The 17692-nt window shown below is 43.2% G+C and overlaps 3 protein-coding genes across 8 annotated transcripts in view; 2 read left to right on the forward strand and 1 right to left on the reverse strand.

Moving 5' to 3' along the window:
- LOC120900280 (ATP-binding cassette sub-family C member Sur) overlaps positions 1-5303 on the reverse strand; it is a 75536-nt gene extending 70233 nt beyond the window's left edge. For 3 of the 6 annotated variants that reach the window (XM_040307065.1, XM_040307068.1, XM_040307066.1), the window contains exon 1: positions 5177-5294. The gene's annotated coding sequence lies outside the window, so the exon portion shown is untranslated. The other 3 variants (XM_040307071.1, XM_040307067.1, XM_040307070.1) reach the window with 3 other exon arrangements.
- Positions 5304-5878: 575 nt separating this feature from the next.
- LOC120900282 (RIP-like protein) lies at positions 5879-6910 on the forward strand. The gene is made up of 2 exons (XM_040307073.1): positions 5879-6139; positions 6216-6910. The coding sequence occupies exons 1-2, from the start codon at positions 6017-6019 to the stop codon at positions 6711-6713; spliced, it is 621 nt and encodes a 206-aa protein (XP_040163007.1). The 5' UTR covers positions 5879-6016; the 3' UTR covers positions 6714-6910.
- A 644-nt stretch (positions 6911-7554) lies between these two features.
- The window catches only part of LOC120903972 (protein WBSCR14 homolog), a 49350-nt gene continuing 39212 nt past the window's right edge, over positions 7555-17692 (forward strand). Inside the window, exon 1 of the mRNA XM_040313658.1 lies at positions 7555-9433. Within this exon, the coding sequence (XP_040169592.1) occupies positions 8979-9433 (455 nt within the window). The 5' untranslated portion in view covers positions 7555-8978. The remainder of the gene's footprint in view (positions 9434-17692) is intronic.

A 17692-nucleotide genomic window follows, 5' to 3' on the forward strand; every position in this document is an offset into this window, starting at 1 on the left:
AGTAATATAATAAAAATAATAATAATAATAATAGTAATAATAATAATAATCATAATAATAAAAAAATAATAACAATAATAATAATATTAATAAAAATAATAATAATAATAATAATAATAATACTAATAATAATAATGATAACAATAATAATAACAAAAATAATAATAATAATAGTAATAATTATAAAAACAATAATAATAATAATAATAAAATTAATAATATTAATAATAATAATAATAATAATAATAATAACAATAATAATAATTATTATTATTATTATTATTATTATTATTATTATTATTATTATTATTATTATTATTATTATCATTATTATTATTATTATTTACCAATATTACAGTCAGTTATTAGATTAGTACATTTTTTTAATTGTTTATTAAATGGTTCTTATGCTTTGTTCCCTATATTCTATTTTTGTGTTTTGTTCTTTTTACTATTGTGTCTCGAAAGAGTCAGGTCAAGTCAAGAGTTTAGTCTTGTACTAAATATCTCGAAAGATCTCCAATCTCGTATTTCGAGTAAAATGTAGGTTTTAAATAGTTTACCTTTCTCAGAAACAAATCAAATATCACATAAAAAACTCATAAGATATTCAGTAATTACCATATGATCTCGTTTGAATTACAAAAAAAACCTAAACTCTATTAAAAAAAAATATTTAATTGAGTTAACTCTTGGCGAGACACTCCACTGCGAACTGTTTATTTACACAGCATTAACACTGCCAACGGCAACGATTTCTGCCACGAACATTGACAGCTCGAACCAAACGATAAGCAACCGCGTGAGACGCGCTTGCTTAAGCAAATCTTAACCCAGCCAAAGCAAATCCGAGAAAAGTGTTGAAGAAAAAAAGATACACAAAATACACAAGACACACTCACACACACCCGCCATGTGCACGGTACAATCAACACTTTAAACACACATTAATCATAACTCGGCTTAACCAACGCGTCAAGCTGCTGCCTATTGATTTGGACTTATATTTACAGACTCAGATCACCGCAGGTGGTTTCCCTGCGATCGTCCCTCGGGCGGCGATGGGTGAAGTGAACCTGTCTGTCCAAAAACCCCGTTACCGGGCAAGGTAGAAACGAGGATCCTCAACTTCCATCTCGTTCCTGCTGCAGCTGACAGCACGGCACCACCGCCCCACCGGAGCCAGAGCAGCATTTCCGTGTTGGCCACGCGCAAACGATGCTGTGCGAGCGCTGATGTTTACGCATTTGAACATGAAAACGTATCCAAATATCGGTGTCTGTGTGTTTGCGTGGCTGGCCCTTCCTAAAAAGCGCGAACCGAAACACATGACTCAGTGCGTGTCTTCTTTGACGGTCGCGTTTGGGAGTTGCAGACGCCGCGCAGTGATTCCACCCGCGCGGTGACGTCGCTGGCAGGCAGGAAATATCCAATTGTTTGCTCGGGGCTACATTTAGCGCGCAATTAAATGGCTGTAATCGCTTTGAAGTGTTAAGCACAGGGTTTATGTGTTTGATTTCCCTTCCCTGCCGGGTATATTTTTGACGACTAAATTTAGACTTATATCCACACTCTTTGGAGGTTGGAGTTTGTTCGTATGCTGGGTAGGATTTGGCGGATATTATTTTTTGATCTTTGGCACTTTGAGGATACTTTAAAATGATTGTTTTATTCTGAACTCATGTGAATAATTATGTATGTTAGATTGAGGTCACATTTTCTCACTGTAAAATATCGTTTAATACACATTCTTCATGCTTTGAGTCCTGTTGCATTGAGTTGGTAAATAAAAGTTATATGATTTACGCGATGTTATTTAACTCTCTCTCTCTTACGACCATAGGATTTTGAAGAGTAAATATGTCAATTAAATACTATTGCGAATGTAAAGTAAGAAAATATCATCAAAAAAAAAGAATTATTGTTTATTCGTTAAGAAAAGCAATGTACCACAAAGGACATAGGTTTTATTTTGACATTCCATCGATATAAATGTACATTAAATAATACTTTATTAACCGAAAAGAGTTGAATTAAAGTAACTTTTATGGGTATACGTCATTTGAGTACACACATTGTTCCACAAACAGAAAACGATAGTTTCCTGCAAGGCCGTACGTACCTTATTTCTCATTCGGAGCGTTGCCTAGTATTAACTATACAGTAAAAAAACCAAAAGGCTGCAAATGTAAGACCGGTACTTCAGTTATAAGATAGACGGTATAATAATTGATGTTTTGGAAAATTCACTCAACCTAAACCACTCGTACATTTACATAGACAAGTCGAAACGGTTAAAACGAAATCGAAATCTCTTTACAACAACTTTGATACACGATTTAACAACATGCTAAATGAAATTTTAAAGCCTAGGCTATTGATATAAACAGGAAAATAAGTCATTCTAAGTATTTAAGTAATGCAGTAAATTTCATACTGCTCACACGCTAGACTAAGTAATATAAAGATGTATAAAAAAGCGAAACATTTTAATCTTTGATTACAATTATTAACTAATTGAGCCTTTAAATGAAACGTTGCTCCATTTACAGGATCTTTTATTCCTTAATCGATTGATGTTATTTAAAGCTTTATTAACAAATTTTTAAACTGGTTTTATTATCATCTAAAACCTTCCACATTTGTTCGATTATCGATACGATATACATGAAAATTGCTAAACGATAACAAATGTACATTAAACGATAATCTCAATGTTAAGAGTGCAAGTTTGAGCTAACTCGATCATTACCCCATACTTTCTAAAATCTCTCTTTAATGCACACACACTTGCACATCTAAAATCCCATTCACACCAACAACTCGTTCAGCTTGTCGTGAAATTCCCAATAGATCGATCCATTTTCCATCGATTCGATTTCCCACCCATCGGAACACAGTTTTCGGCACGCACACGCCAGCCGATGCTATTCGATAAGCTCCCAAATCGTCTGCTGTCTGTGTGTGTGTGTGACCTTTTCCAGGTTCCTAACGCGATGCGTAAGTCGGTATCGATAAAGACCTTTCCTGCCTTACCCTTTGCCCTACCGAGCTGTCGGAAAATGCCAGTTCCCGATAGCGGCAGCCTGTAGCGACAACCATTGTTTTGCGTCGTAGTGTTTGGTGGTACACAGGACGGTATTAGATTAACATAAATTTAACCTGCCCGAACGCCCCCTATTTACTTCTTCCCATACTGATTGTGGGCCAGTTTTTCCGCTATCACGATTGCACTTCGAAAGCAATAAAGCTTTCCACCTAATGGATCACATGTGCATCGTTTTCCAAATAAAAGGTGTGTGTGTGTGTGTGCTTGTGTGTTTGTGTGTCTGTATAAACCTTTCCTGCCATATGGTTACCGATCTATTTTTCGCCGGTTTTTTCGTTCCTGTGTACGGTTTGGTCCCATTCGAGCTCGTGTTTGGCAAACAGCAGCAGAAAGCGAATCGTACGACCCACCCATGAAATCACAGCTCGATGCGAAACAATGCAAGAGGTAACCGAAAGGGACTCGTAAATCCGTTCCATGTGTGTTTGGGCAGAGATTTTCCAGGCAGAGAGTGTTTATTAAGTATTTAGTGTGTCTGTGACCCGCGAACCACGGGACCAAAACCCGTGGGTAGAATGTACTAGCGACCTTAAGTTGTGCTCGGAAATGTGTACAACCAAGCAATTTAGAGCGAAAGATCGATTCAATAGTTTAAAGTATTAATGGTACAACAGCAAATGGGAAATTCCTTCCATGGCTTGTAAGCAACTGATTACACTCAGCACTGCACAGGCTCGTAAGGTGAGCTTTTGGGAAAAGCTTATTTCCGATGGTTCTAAATATAGCCCAACATAGTAGGCTAGAATTAGAGAAAAAGAGCGAAGAGTTATTTGTTCAATTGTCACCTTAAACTCAAACAACAAAACAACACAATTTTGCTGCCAGCGCTGCCTAAAGACTTTATTTAAAATTGTGTGAAAAACTAGTTCCGTTTGATTTACACAGCACACCGCCCGGTTGCATATTCGCGCACTGCGTCCCGGTGCGACCGAATGGAAGTTTTGCTATTTTTAGCTGCATTTCCACATTCGCTGGACACCACACGAACACGAGCACTCACACAGCGTTATTTGTATGTGTACGCTTGTTGTGTTTTATAGTGCGGGCGGCATTTTTTGTTTTCTTCTCGCGAAAAGTAGGTGCAAACGAATGCACCACGACAATGGGCTGACCCTTCCTTCCCTCCAGGAGCGACACGTGGTTGGAAACGAGGCCGCGGGAAGATCTTTCGCTGGCCCGCGTAATGCTGCTGACCTTGCATGGATTGCGGGCGTTGAAGCCGCACACGCGTCGGTGCCGATGGCGTCAAACGGGTAAAGTTCACGCGTACGCAGCAGCACTCCGGAATTCCAAGTTTTGGGGTGGGGGGGGTGGAAATTGGGTCAGCCGAATGGAAGCAGAAGGGATAAAAATAAATACACACACACACGAATTGTCGATCGTGTTCGGGCGGATCAGTTTGTAGCTTTTGTCTTCTGTAGTTGGATTTATTTTTGTGCAATATTCAAACCGTCCGCACTGCGGGATGGAAAGCTGCACTTTCCACCTGTTTCATTGGGGATTGGATCGCATACAAATTGAAATTGAAATTGAAGGATGGAGTGAAGGGCGAGATGGGGGGGGAGGGGGTGTGAAACGTTCCATATTGGAGATTTGGATTAGAATCGTTGCCCACATGAAACAAAACCATGTTGCTGGCGTTTTATGGGGGAGTTTAAAAGCGGATGGAAAACAACGAAAAAACATACGGCTTAGAATACGTAGAATAGAATGCATGACGCACAGCTAGAAAGGCACTGTCGTCGTAATGCATCACATGCACAGGCAAGTGCATTGCGACACTGTACGTTTACTCATGACTCAAGGACTGCAGCTAATTCGAATTTATGTACGTTACTGATCACTTTGTACACTCAATTCGATGAAATGGGCGGAAAACTCAGTAGAAACACTGTGCTCACAGGAGCTAATCAACCGACGCAACACACACATATGCACACACTATCACTTTGTATTTCCGTTGTAGTGTCCATTAAATCACTGCTAACAATTAGCTCCGGTTTACCACGTCATCAACCACAAGCTGTAACAATACTGTGACCATCGTTTGGCTGTCCTTTTACCCACCCCCAAGCACACACACACTCTCTGGTCGGGAAACCGTCCAACCACCCGTTCGGAACCGCGGTCAACAGGTTGACTGAGTGAGCGATTGACGCTACTCGACTGGACCGAAATACCGGAAGGCCCGATCTGCCGGTACAGGCTACGATTACAGCCGTGAAAATGCAATTTGCCGACCAGACCAGCGCGAAACACCGATCGGGCTTAATTAGATTAGCTGCTGGCCGTTTTCCGAACACAGTCAAGGGGACCATATGGCGAGTATGTGTGTAGCGTTTGTTTTTGTGTCTGCTGTAAGTAGAGCAGAAAGTTGCAGCAATCAGAACCTGGAAGGTGTGAAAATAGTGTGACGAAATGGTGTGATATGCTCGAATAACAAGGGAATAATGGAATTTAAAGTCTAGTTCGATTGTGATGCTGCTGCAAGATAGTGAAATATGACGTCACATTTTTTAGTATTTTTTATTTTTATTTTATTATTCTATTTCACCTCTAGTAAGTGTTATTGTAATCATGTTCTAACCTTTGCTTGCATTTTTCATGTCGTTAGGCTAAAAAGTCGTTGCAGCCCACTTCAAAGTAACGATTTCTTATTCAAACTGCTCGAATTGCATTGTTGCTATACAATTCGAGCATTTGTGCTCGATTGCACCACACTGAACGAAAACTTCTACCAATTGGACAAAACAACGTAGCCACGCAAAAAAAATGACACACCAAAACACAACAAACCGCTGTCAACCAAGCAAGAGCCCGCGCTTGGTGCTCGCCACTTTGGTAAACACCATTTTGTGCGTCGTCTTCTTCTATACCGTGCATCATTGAATTGTGCTTTTAGTCACGATGGAGCTCATAAATCCTAGTCCATCGACTCACCAGACTACTGTGGCCGATAAGCTACGCTCGAAGGATGCGGCCAGACGATTCAAGTACGGTTCGCCGAAGCTGGTCGATATGATGCGTGAGGTATGGTTGTTTTTGGTGCTGTTCAGGCACCCCCTAAATCCGATACAATTATCGCAACTGACCATCCACTTTGCAGAAGTGTCGCATCCGCATCAAGGAAGCCCGCAACGATCAGTTCCTCAAGAAGCGAAACATCTTGCTGGAGGAGAAATCTTTTCTAGCATCGATTGTACGCGAGGAGCTGTCGGAGCTCGAGCACGACATTGCACTGCAGGAGCTGATCTACAAGGAGCTGATGGAGGACGCAGAACAGTGGCTGTTTTACGAGCAGGCAGAAAACTATCTCATCGACACGTACGACACGGACGCCGTGTTCTGTCCGATCTGCGAGCATAGCGTGCTGCAGCTCGATAGCGCCGCGAAGCTGCTGAACTGTTCCTGCGGTGTACGGCTGCGGTACGCTGGGACGATGGAGGATTTCAATAAGCTGGTGTCGGAAACTATCGCTCAGCACGCGGCGGCGCGTTGTGCGAGCAATTTACAGTTTTTCACCGAACCCATCGTGGATGTAGATTTTGTGCAGCTGAACGCTTTCTGTCTCGGCTGTGACTATTACCGTGAGCTAACGAGCTAAGGGCGTACTAGGGCGAGGAGAGTTTTGTTTTTTTCTGTGTATTGTTTTTGTATTACGTTTTGCTTTTTAAATTGTGTTGTCTATTAGTCCCCCGTTTGCATATTGATAAGCTACTTTTGTATTTACTGCGACACTTCCTCAAATCGGCGATTTAGGCAAACCATTATTGTATAATAAATGTATGTTTGCACTTTGGATATGGTGTGATCGATTTCAGTCGTTTTCTAAAATGTAGTGAGCTTCTTCTAACGTTCTTCAACATTCTCCATAAGTATGGTGTTCCTTTTATAAATTCATCCTAAAAGTTATAACATCATGTGTGATATTATCTGCAAAAATTTCTATGTTTTTATGGATATTAGCAAAAAGAAAAAAGCTTCCGATTATGCAAATTTTACCAAAATTCGTTTCATAAACTGTCATTCCATGTCCGCTTGACCTCCGTGTGTGCCGCACCGCGGGCACCGTACGTCACCGTCAAAGGAATGCTTGACAGCTGATCTGTGTGCCGAAACACAACCAAAACACACGCATACACGCAGCGCGAGAAAGACGAAAATTAATCGACACTTGCACCCTCCAGCCCAACAACATCGCACAGCTTAACTTCGCCCTCAGCCGAAACAACAGCAACACATGCAGCTCGCAACGCCTCCTCTACCCGTTGCTGCTGCGGTGCTGCTGCCCCTGCTTGTTCCATTTCACTTAGTGCAGTATTGGGTCGTTCGGGGCTCAGTTTCGTGTCGCTCGTCTCACTCTCGCTCTCCGTGCTCCATCGGTTACGCCACTCGCGGTAACTGTGTGTGAACCCCATCCATTCCGCGTTTGTGGTCCATCGCGCATCCGCGCGTTCTGTGTTTGCGGGAAATCGCGAGAAGATCGCTGTGCCCAGTCCGCGATCTTTCCTCCCGCGCGCGCGCCAGTGTGGCTAAGGTTATCAATGTCGTCGTGGTCGTGGCCGTCGTCATCAACCTGAAACTGTATGTGCGCCTGTTGCGTCCGGAAGGGGATCGCACATCGTGTGTCAGTAGTGCGCGGATCGGTCGCGTTTCCGTGAGTCTGTGAATGCTGGTGCGGGAAAATACGCACTCCCCGATCGCTCCAAACGTCCCCCTCGTTGCTGCAATCGGGAGTGAAGCGAACGAAACGATAAAGAACATAATCGAATGTTCCACGCGAATATTTGGTATCGCGTCTGGTGCTGCTGCTGGTGCTGCTGCTGCTATCTCTCGCCCTCCGTCATCGGAGTCGTCATCGGCGAGTGGGTACGGGCCCCTTGGCAGAACATCGAGCAGCAGAACATCGAGGACGTTGTCTCACTACTCTCTGGGAACTTTCCATAGGGCACGCTTTGCTACTGCTAAGCGCATCCGTACTTTAAGGCATCTTCTCGCGCTGGCATGCCGTGCAGGAAGTTAGTTAGCTGATTTCCGTCTTTACAGTACAGTGCGTTCGTGTGTGTGTGTGTTTGTGTATGTGGGGCTGTGCAGTGTGGCCAGAGAAAAGAGATAGTGGCGACACGCGACACCAACGGCGCACAGTGTGTTCGCGGACGCGCACCCGAGAGATTAGAGCTGGTTTGGGTTTTCACCTCAGCAGCCTTAGAGCGCCAGAATGGCCGAATGGAGAAAGTCCTTCGGTTACATTACTTGCATTTTGGCGTGCATGTGTACGCGCTAGATCACCCAGCAGTAGTAGGCCATGCCATGTCGGGCAGTGAAGAACAATAAGCGTGTGCGTGCGACATTCCCGAACCGAACGGGAGAACCACAGTGCAGTGCAATTGATCTGTGATAAAGTTTGAAAATACCCGCAGGACTACAATCACCCTGCCTTCCTGTTCGTCCTGTTTTGTAATTTCACTCGCTCCGTGTGCTAGTTTGTGTGTGTGTGTGCGGTTTGACGTCATCGAAAAGAAATTTGATCATCATCTTCTCGGTGGAGAGCAGTTTGTTTTGCTGCGGATTTGCGCTTCATCAATGTCGTCATCGAAGTAACAGTTGAGTGTGTGTATGTGTGTGTGTGCCTGTGTGCGTGTCCGTGCCCGTGAACCTTTGCGCAGCGTGTTTGTAAGTGTGTGTGTGTGTTGGTAGAATTGTTTTGATTTTAACAACAGCTCCGAGTCAAACGTAGTTTGCCACAAATCCGGGTCTACCATCGTCGTGGCCAGTGTGTGTGTGTGTGTGTGTGTGTGTGTGTGTGTTGAGCGCGAGTGTTTCTGTGTGTTTGTAACGAAATCGGTGTGCTTAAAATTGGCCGATTGCAATGACGCCCGGACCAACCACCAAGATGGATCGTTCGATGCTGGCGGGTGGTGGAGGTGGCGTCGGATCGACCACCGGCACCGAGGAGCGGAAGCGGTGCGGCGAAACGATCCACTCGGGCCAGTTCATGGTGTCACACTTTGAAACGGAAGGCGCCGAAGACGATGATGACGATCTCGGGATGCAGATGGAGGAAGTGAAACCGACGGATCTCATAACAACCGACAGTGCCAGCGTAATACGACCGGTGTCCGTCTCCGGTGGCCTTTCGGACGGGGCGTCCGTCGTCAGTGGGGCCGGTGCGCTTGTACCGATGGCCAGCATCGGTTCGACCGAACCCCAGAACCAGCTGGCCCGGTATGTGCCGAAGCATGGCGGCAGTCGGTCCACGGTTTCGCAGGTCGAGATCGATACCGACCTTTCCACCGTGTTCAATACGCTCAACGTGACGTACACGTAAGTTGAAGACCAATTCGATGACGGATCGGGTGTCTTTCCCACTTTTATTTTTTAGTTCCTAACTTTGAACCAACCTTCCATGGGCTCGGGGTGGCATCCCTGCTCCCTTACTACTGCTGCAAGGGATAGTAAGAAACCGGCTGATAAGCGTCCGATTAGACAAAGCGATAGAAAGCCAGACGAATAGCAGCAGCGCCCTTCGCAGACGATTGGAGTTGAATTGTCGGGGCTTATCAGAAGCCCGTGGCTGAGTACACAGCGAAAAATTTCTCGAAGAGCAAGTGCGTTAAAGTGTGCGTGCTGGTGGCCGGTGCACCAAGGAGCGCAATCTCCACACCGGACCGTTCGTCATGCTCCTAAACAAAGACCGATCGCATCGGTCGTTCGATTAGAATGGGGCACAGCCCAGCCCAGCACTAGAGAGGCACGTATGGCTGGAACGCTGAGGAAGCGAGCATGATTAGGAAGATTGTGTGTGACGATCGCGCAGTTGCGGGCGCATTGCGTTCCGCAAAAAGATCGATTGCCATTTCGCAGCTCTAATCGCAGCTCCGATCGTTTGCTTATTGTTTTCAAAAGTGCACGACGCTTGTTGAACCCTCCCCAGACATTAGAGGTCGCTCTGTAGGGCATGCGTAAAGCATCAACTTTAGAATCAAATGTAATTATTACTACTATACAGCATACATAATTTGTGTTTTCTTAACTCCTTGAAATATTTTTAGTAGAAATACAACCGGGCCATTTCTAATGAAAAAAGATGCATTTTTAAATTATTATTTTTCATAAAAGTGAGTTGATCTATCTGGCAAGATAGTCTAGTGAGTTGATCTATCTGGTCACCATTGGCTAGTAATTTGGGACATGAAACTAGACCCGTAACTGGATCGTTGAAGATGATGCCATGGTTCTTGAATAACAAGTACCTTGGCTATAAGGGACTAGAGTAATGGCTTGGAAGCGAACTGCGAACTGGAAGCGATAATGAAATGACAGGAATAAAGATCGGTACCGGGAAACATTTACCGATATGATGATCCTGCCTAAATCATTAAACGGCATAGACATTCAAGGGTAATTGTATTAGTTGGTCTTGTATACGTTGGGAAACGGGTAAATAATAACTAATTTGCCCGCGACAGTGTATCTTATTAATTGGATTATCTGGTCCATATTTTATATGCTCCTATACGACGTTCAATAGTGAATATTTCACGAGTTCAGAAAGTTATACTAAGCAGTTTTTCGAGCTCAAGGATATTGGAGATGAAGCTAGTACGATTGGCAAACGTTTTAATGGACCGTTATACTCAAACAACCCAACATATTGAGAAGAAACAAGACGCAACTGGAAAATTAATTTTGATGAACATGTATCAGTGTAGACTTTGACCCAATATCAGATATGGGCCAGACACTTGTACAAGAATTTTATAAGAATCTGTTAAAAGCCGGCAATACGATCATGTGCCTGAATAGCTCTATTTAAAAAGAGGGTTAAGTCTGCCTGTAACGATGAAAATCTTCCAATTTGCTACTGAGCTAGTAAGCAGGATCATATTAACTATTATATACTAAAGAGCCCAACATTGTATATAAATTTAAATTGTGTACAAAAATTACCAATGAGCTTCTATTGGAATTTTGGATGTCAGCTGGTAATGGCTATTAACTATGATTAATATTACATGTTATATTATAGAAATGTTTGCAAACAGTTGTATTCTTCTCCTTTTTATAGAAATTTTTGAGACTTATTAGCACTACCCATCCGGATAGTCAGTGCTTGCTACTGGCGGACGATCCTGTTATCAATCGATTTTATCCGGCCTTTTAGGATCCAACGCATCTTTCAAAACTGCCACCGGATCACAAATTATTTGACAAATAAAGCTCTATATTGTGTCGGATATTTGAAGAGATAACATCAATAATAATCAAAGAGAAACATTAAAACAATGTTTATGCAAAATTTTCGCAGAAAGAAAATCTAAAGCAGTCCCTAAAAATTGGGTGGAATTGCAAATAGGTGTGTGTTTTTTTTTTTAATTTTTACTCTGAAATTAGTTTAACATACATTTTTGTCAAATTTAATTCTTTTATAAGAAGTATCAGACAAATAAGCTGATGTGCATACATGGAGAGAATACTATTACTGGGGGCCTTCACGATTCTAGTTAGTTTTTTGTATGGAGTTTGACAGTTGGAGGCTGAAATCATGTAAACACTCCATACAAAACCTCACACAAAACTAGCCTGCGATTTTCAGTCTAGAAAATTTTAGCCTAAAAGCTAGAATTAGATTCGAGTACCTGCTCGAAAACACGGGTTTGTTTACATTTATCCCAAGGTGCATTAAAGAAATCAGGTGATCGAATCTGGAATCAAAGTGTGTGTAGTCCAGGTGGTCTCATAGCATTTTTTTATAACCATATTTGATTATCACTTTTTGACAGAACGAGTGAAAACTTTTGCTCAAACAAGCTTTCTAGAAGCTTGCCGAATACTCAAAACACTCTTAAAATTTTCATTAAGAAGCAGAAGCGATAAAAATCAGTCTTTTAAATTCATACACCTTGGGATAAGACCACCTGTATATTCTACTCACTTAGAAAGTTGCTCGAAAACTGCTATACAATGCAAACAGCTGACAGGCTGAAATTTCAGCCTACGAGCTTCAAACGGAAAGGGCCCCACTATTAACAATAAACCCTCAAGCATACTGTCCGTGAGATCATATCTTGCTTATGCCGATGATCTGAAGTTTTTTACTGTAGTCAGACACAAGCGACTGTCAGCGCCTGCAAGAAATGCTTGACCTATTCGGAGATTAATGTAGCCGAAACCGATTAAAGCTGTGTCCAGTTGAATGCCAGACTATATCCTTCACTAGAGCATATCACCCGATCAGACACAATTATGTTATCTCTCATACCTTGCTAACGCACACTACCAGCCTACGAGATATTGGTGTCCTGCTAGATTGGAAGCTAAAGTTTCATAAACATCTTGAAAGTGTTATCTCCAGGGGTAACCAATTGAATTAAATTAAATATGACCTGACCAGGCTTAAAATGTGCAATTAAAATATTTGTACATATTTGAAACTGGCCAATTTGAACAGAGAGATGTGTTTTCGTTCGAAATCGTCTTACCGGTTATAAATGATAAGCGGTGGGGGAATCCTCCATTCCCACAAACAACTCAATTCTTCCTCACGATCAGGGTAGCCCAGTTTAAGCCATCCAAAGAAAATACAATTGATTCGTGGGTCTGCTGTTGCAGTGTCCGCATAGGCGGGCAATGTTTGTGCGTGTGGTTGAAAGGCGGCACAGTTTGCACACACACACACACACCCTACTGATAACCTGTGGCCAAACCGGCACGACCCTGGCTGCATACTTTAAAGATGCTGTGGATGCAAACAGTTGGTACCATGTGCTCCGCCGACAGAAGCCACTGTTTGTGTGCCTGTGTTGGCCTGCAGAAAGGGCACAGGCTCCCATCTCGGGGTTCGGGTTGATGGGCCCGTCTCGGACCGCCCGTAAGCGTAGGCAAGTGCTCACATATATTTATAACACGCACCAACACAGGTCACTTGAGACCCGGCGTCTACAAGCAGCTGCTGCCTCGTACACCAACACAACATCCATCACAGCTGATGCTAACGATGGACCCGAAATCGGATCATTGCCGCCGCATAATCACCCAGCTGGTGCGTGTCATTGCATCATCGGCGTGTATGAGCGATTGGCGACGAGCGAGAAGCGAGAACAAAAAAAAGGACGCGCGCGGTTATCATGGACTTTCAACCCTCAGCGCTGGTCAAAAGTGTGCGCTACAGCCCTATCGGGACCGCTCGCTGGCTTTCCGCATCCCAAAAGGCAAGAACGCTACGGCACAACGGCAAGCAAGGAAAATGTTTACGCACGCGCCGAGCACGGTTTAAGCTAATGCAAAAACAAACAAAGTGGATAGCTTCCATATCCTTCAGCATAATCGCAAAGGTACAGTGAGATAAGCACCTACACACAGTAAGAGCAATGTAACAGAGGATAGAATTTCACCACTATTTCACCATCAAGCCACACCTTCGGGAACCGTTTTTGCCGTAATTGCGCAACAACAAGTGTAGGAAACAGAGCAGCAGCTCTACAAAATGAACCGGATTCAACTGGACGCGCCATGCGCGAGCTCCACTGTTGCTGCTACGCCACACCTCCAGTAGTGAGAGAGCACATTTGTTAGTGCGCGCGTGTTTAGCGTGGCCTTTCTGTACGCAGCTCAGACATCCACTGTACGTCACCGCTGTCGCGGTGCGGAAAAATAACCCCGAGGCAATAAAAAAACTGTTTGTCTGAACGTATTTTTAGGCTCAGTCGGTGGGGGACGCACGCATGTGGAGAGTTCTGATGTACTCTGCCCGCCTGTGCGCTGATTAGAGCTGCACGTTTGGCGCGATTTATTTGCACGGACAAACGTTACGTACGCGGCGGTATTGCGTTACATGCGTTACTACACAAACCGTTCTTACTGTGCGCGGGATGGCAACGCGTTTCATTTACACAAGAAGGTCTAAAAAGCAACGCAAGGTTTTGAATGCTTTTTATTGTTTTTAATGCATTTCGAGAGGAGTTTAATTCATAATTAGAATAGCATTTTTCTTGAGCGTTAGCGAAATATGATTGGCAGTCCCCCGGACAGTTCGATGTGGTCCCATCGATTACATTCACTTTTGGGGTGGATTCACCTTGTTGGTATGATGGAGAAATGTATTTTTAGCATCACTTCGCGTCACTTTTCTCACGTCGGTATTGGTTTGGCTATTTGCTTTTTTCCTTTCCTTTCCGTCGCCTAGCGTAACCAAACAACAGTGTGCCCGTCTGTTTGTATCGATTGCAAAGCCGGTACGAAGCGGTTCAATGCTATGCTATGTAGCTTTTAACAAACGGGTACGTCTAAGCAGAAAAAAGGCTACTCTTTGAGCTTGAACATACAGGAGATATGTAGAGGTGGAGAAGAGACGCATACTATTAGTATTTAAATGCAAAACATGTCAATGGACGGTGGTCTATTCGATAGATGCGTTCGATAGATGCGTAATCGGACGCTATCGGACCGATATTCCTTTAGTTACCTATCAGGCTGCGTGTTATACTAAGGCCCGTGTCTGTGCTCCATCGCATGCGATTTTATCGCACGTGCTGTCAAACGCTTTTTCGTATAATTTTGCGATTATTTGAATGATTTTAATAATATAACGATTATGAAAAATTTATTTGGGATTGTTCCTACAAAACACCACACATTTAGTTTGACAGATAAAATCGGATGCGGCGTCCGACGAAATCAAAAATGTTTGATTCCGTCGTACGACGAAATCGCACGTCCGACGTTATCTGTCAAATCCCATATAAAATTTTGACAGGCCTTCCGATAAAATCGCATCCGATGGAGCACAGACACGGGCCTAATACACTGTTTTCTGGGTCAATATCTAATGTGAACGGCATTATTTAACAATCACGCAAAGTTTTTTCAACAGTCCATCTGTCACAAATAATGTGGCCCTTTCCGTTTGAAACTCGTAGGCTGAAATTTCAGCCTGTCAGCTGTTTGCATTGTATAGCAGTTTTCGAGCAACTTTCTAAGTGAGTAGAATATACAGGTGGTCTTATCCCAAGGTGTATGAATTTAAAAGACTGATTTTTATCGCTTCTGCTTCTGAATGCAGATTTTAAGAGTGTTTTGAGTATTCGTCAAGCCTCCAGAAAGCTCGTTGGAGCAAAAGTTTTCACTCGTTCTGTCAAAAAGTGATATTCAAATTTGATTATAAAAAAAATGCTATGAGACTACATACACTTTGATTCCAGATTCGATCACCTGATTTCTTTAATGCACCTTGGGATAAATGTAAACAAAACCGTGTTTTCGAGCAGGTACTCGAATCTAATTCTAGCTTTTAGGCTAAAATTTTCTAGACTGAAAATCGCAGGCTAGTTTTTTGTGTGGTTTTGTATGGATTGTTTACATGATTTCAGCCTCCAACTGTCAAATTCCATACAAAAAACTTACTAGAATCGTGAAGGCCCCCAATGACAGCTGTTGAAAAATATTCTGCAAGTTTTGAATAATGCTATTCACATTGAAAACTGAGCCGGAAAACAGTGTAAGTCTCTTACGTCTGTATGCCAAAAATAAGAGTACAAATTATCTAATGCATATTTATAATAATTGAGATTGGCAGTGTTATGCTATTAATGGTACTTTCCAGCAAAACCGTCACATTCCTATCGTACGCCGTTCGATCGAATTTCATTGAACGCGACAGCAATATGCCACACGCGATTGCCATATAACATTATGGTGACAATAACCTTCAACTGGTCACAGATACGGCAGCAGGCACCGGTAAATCTTATCTCAGCACCACACGAATTGCTAGTCACAATGCGTAATCGGAATGTCATAAACTACTATTCCGGTATGAGATGCCCCTTAAGAACCTGTATGCAATGAATCAACACTTAATCCAGGGCCAGAACCCAACTCGCTTGCTGTTGCCAATCTCTAGTAGTTGCAAAACAAGTCCATTACACTACGCCTCCGTGTTTGGCATTATTACGCATTTAGACGTTCTCCCGTCCTATTTCGAAAACACCCAACTCGAACCGACTCGAAGTCCACCGCACCCGTTTGCAATGGCGCACGGCGCTTAGATGCGTTGTACCGAGGTATGCACCACGACCAGAGTTCGCGCGCGCCCTGCACTCATCTGTGTGTGTGCGGTGTTTTTTGGCATCATCCGCTGCCCTAGTACTCGCGCAAAGGAAAAAATGTAAAGAATGCATCAAGTCACGTATGTAGCCATGTATTGGTGCCATTGCACTTGCCTCTGCACTCGTCTTCGCAGTGTATTTGTGGGTTGCAGTGGATTTGTTTTGATAAAGTGTGCATTAGTGCTATCACACTTCCACACAGGGAACACGCTTACATAGAAGCCAACAGGCGCGCCCTTGCACACGCCAATAGAATGCAATGGATGCAGCGGTGCATAGCACACCCCCTCAACTCCGTCTCGCGATGTTAGAAAGGAGGCCTTTCGGTGTGTCAGTGTGTTAATCTAACAGGCAGCAGTACCACCAACAACAAAAACTGTAACTTCGTCGCTGCTGGGGGCACGACTCGCTCTGCCGTGGCCTGCACGTGGTTGTTATTGTTGTCGAAGGCTTGATCTAACGGTTCCGTGGTGGCAAGATCGCGCATTGGCGTGATGCGGCTCAAACACTCCCCTCCGTGTATCATAGAAACAGTAGTGCGGCCGTGTATGTTGGAGGTATGTGAAGTGTTGTTTGCACGTCATCCGCCAAGCTGCACCGACGACTGCACTCGAAACTGCGGTTAGCTGTTTGATCACGGTGGAGTTCAATTGGTCGGCTCACGTGCACTGGTTCTGATGATAAAACGTATTAACTCACGGACAGATTAACATATCATCCAATTTCAATATGTTTTGCTTGGTGAGGTCGAGTTGCTCAGAATTACACATCCGTGGTTTATTTCATTCATTTTATATAATGAGAAAATAAGTTTGAAGCTCTTTTTATTCAATAAAATTTTTAAATTTTAGTGTCAAATAACCAGCCAAATGTCAGTAATTCGTTTATGATTTGTTTTATTATTGTTTTGTATAATGCGTGTTATGATTAGTTTATAGGAAGTCCTATTGAGCTGCATAAAATTAATTCTTCAAGATGAAGCAGAAACAAAATTCAAATTTGAAAAAATTGAAACAAATGTGTCAAGAATAATAATTATGCATTTGATTGCATTTTAGTTCATTTTAGTAGCAAAATGGCTTTTCTTAATATGCATTACATCCATGCTACCTGTAATCAAAGCTTTGGCCCGTTATGATAGAAGCTCATCCACGCCAGTAGTACGACCATGCAGGGGCAATATACACCACCACTCCCAAATGGCAAGTACTTTATATCGCAAAGCTACAAAGTAACACTTGACGCTACATCGCCTGGTCTAACTCTAGGCGTTTCTTTCCGCCAAAAGCACACATTTGCGCGTTCCTATATTACCCGCTTATCGACCACGACCGACCATTTCGACAGCCGCCCCAGACGTTACCGTAGCGTCTGGTGGTTGTCAGACTCCCTCGGTCGCTTCACGGCGTGCAAACATCGGTGACGTATCACAGTGTCAACAATATCTTCTATTCTCCAGCTCGTGATGGCTAGATTC

Source organism: Anopheles arabiensis, chromosome 3 (assembly GCF_016920715.1).
Source record: "Anopheles arabiensis isolate DONGOLA chromosome 3, AaraD3, whole genome shotgun sequence".
Classification (NCBI taxonomy): domain Eukaryota; kingdom Metazoa; phylum Arthropoda; class Insecta; order Diptera; family Culicidae; genus Anopheles; species Anopheles arabiensis.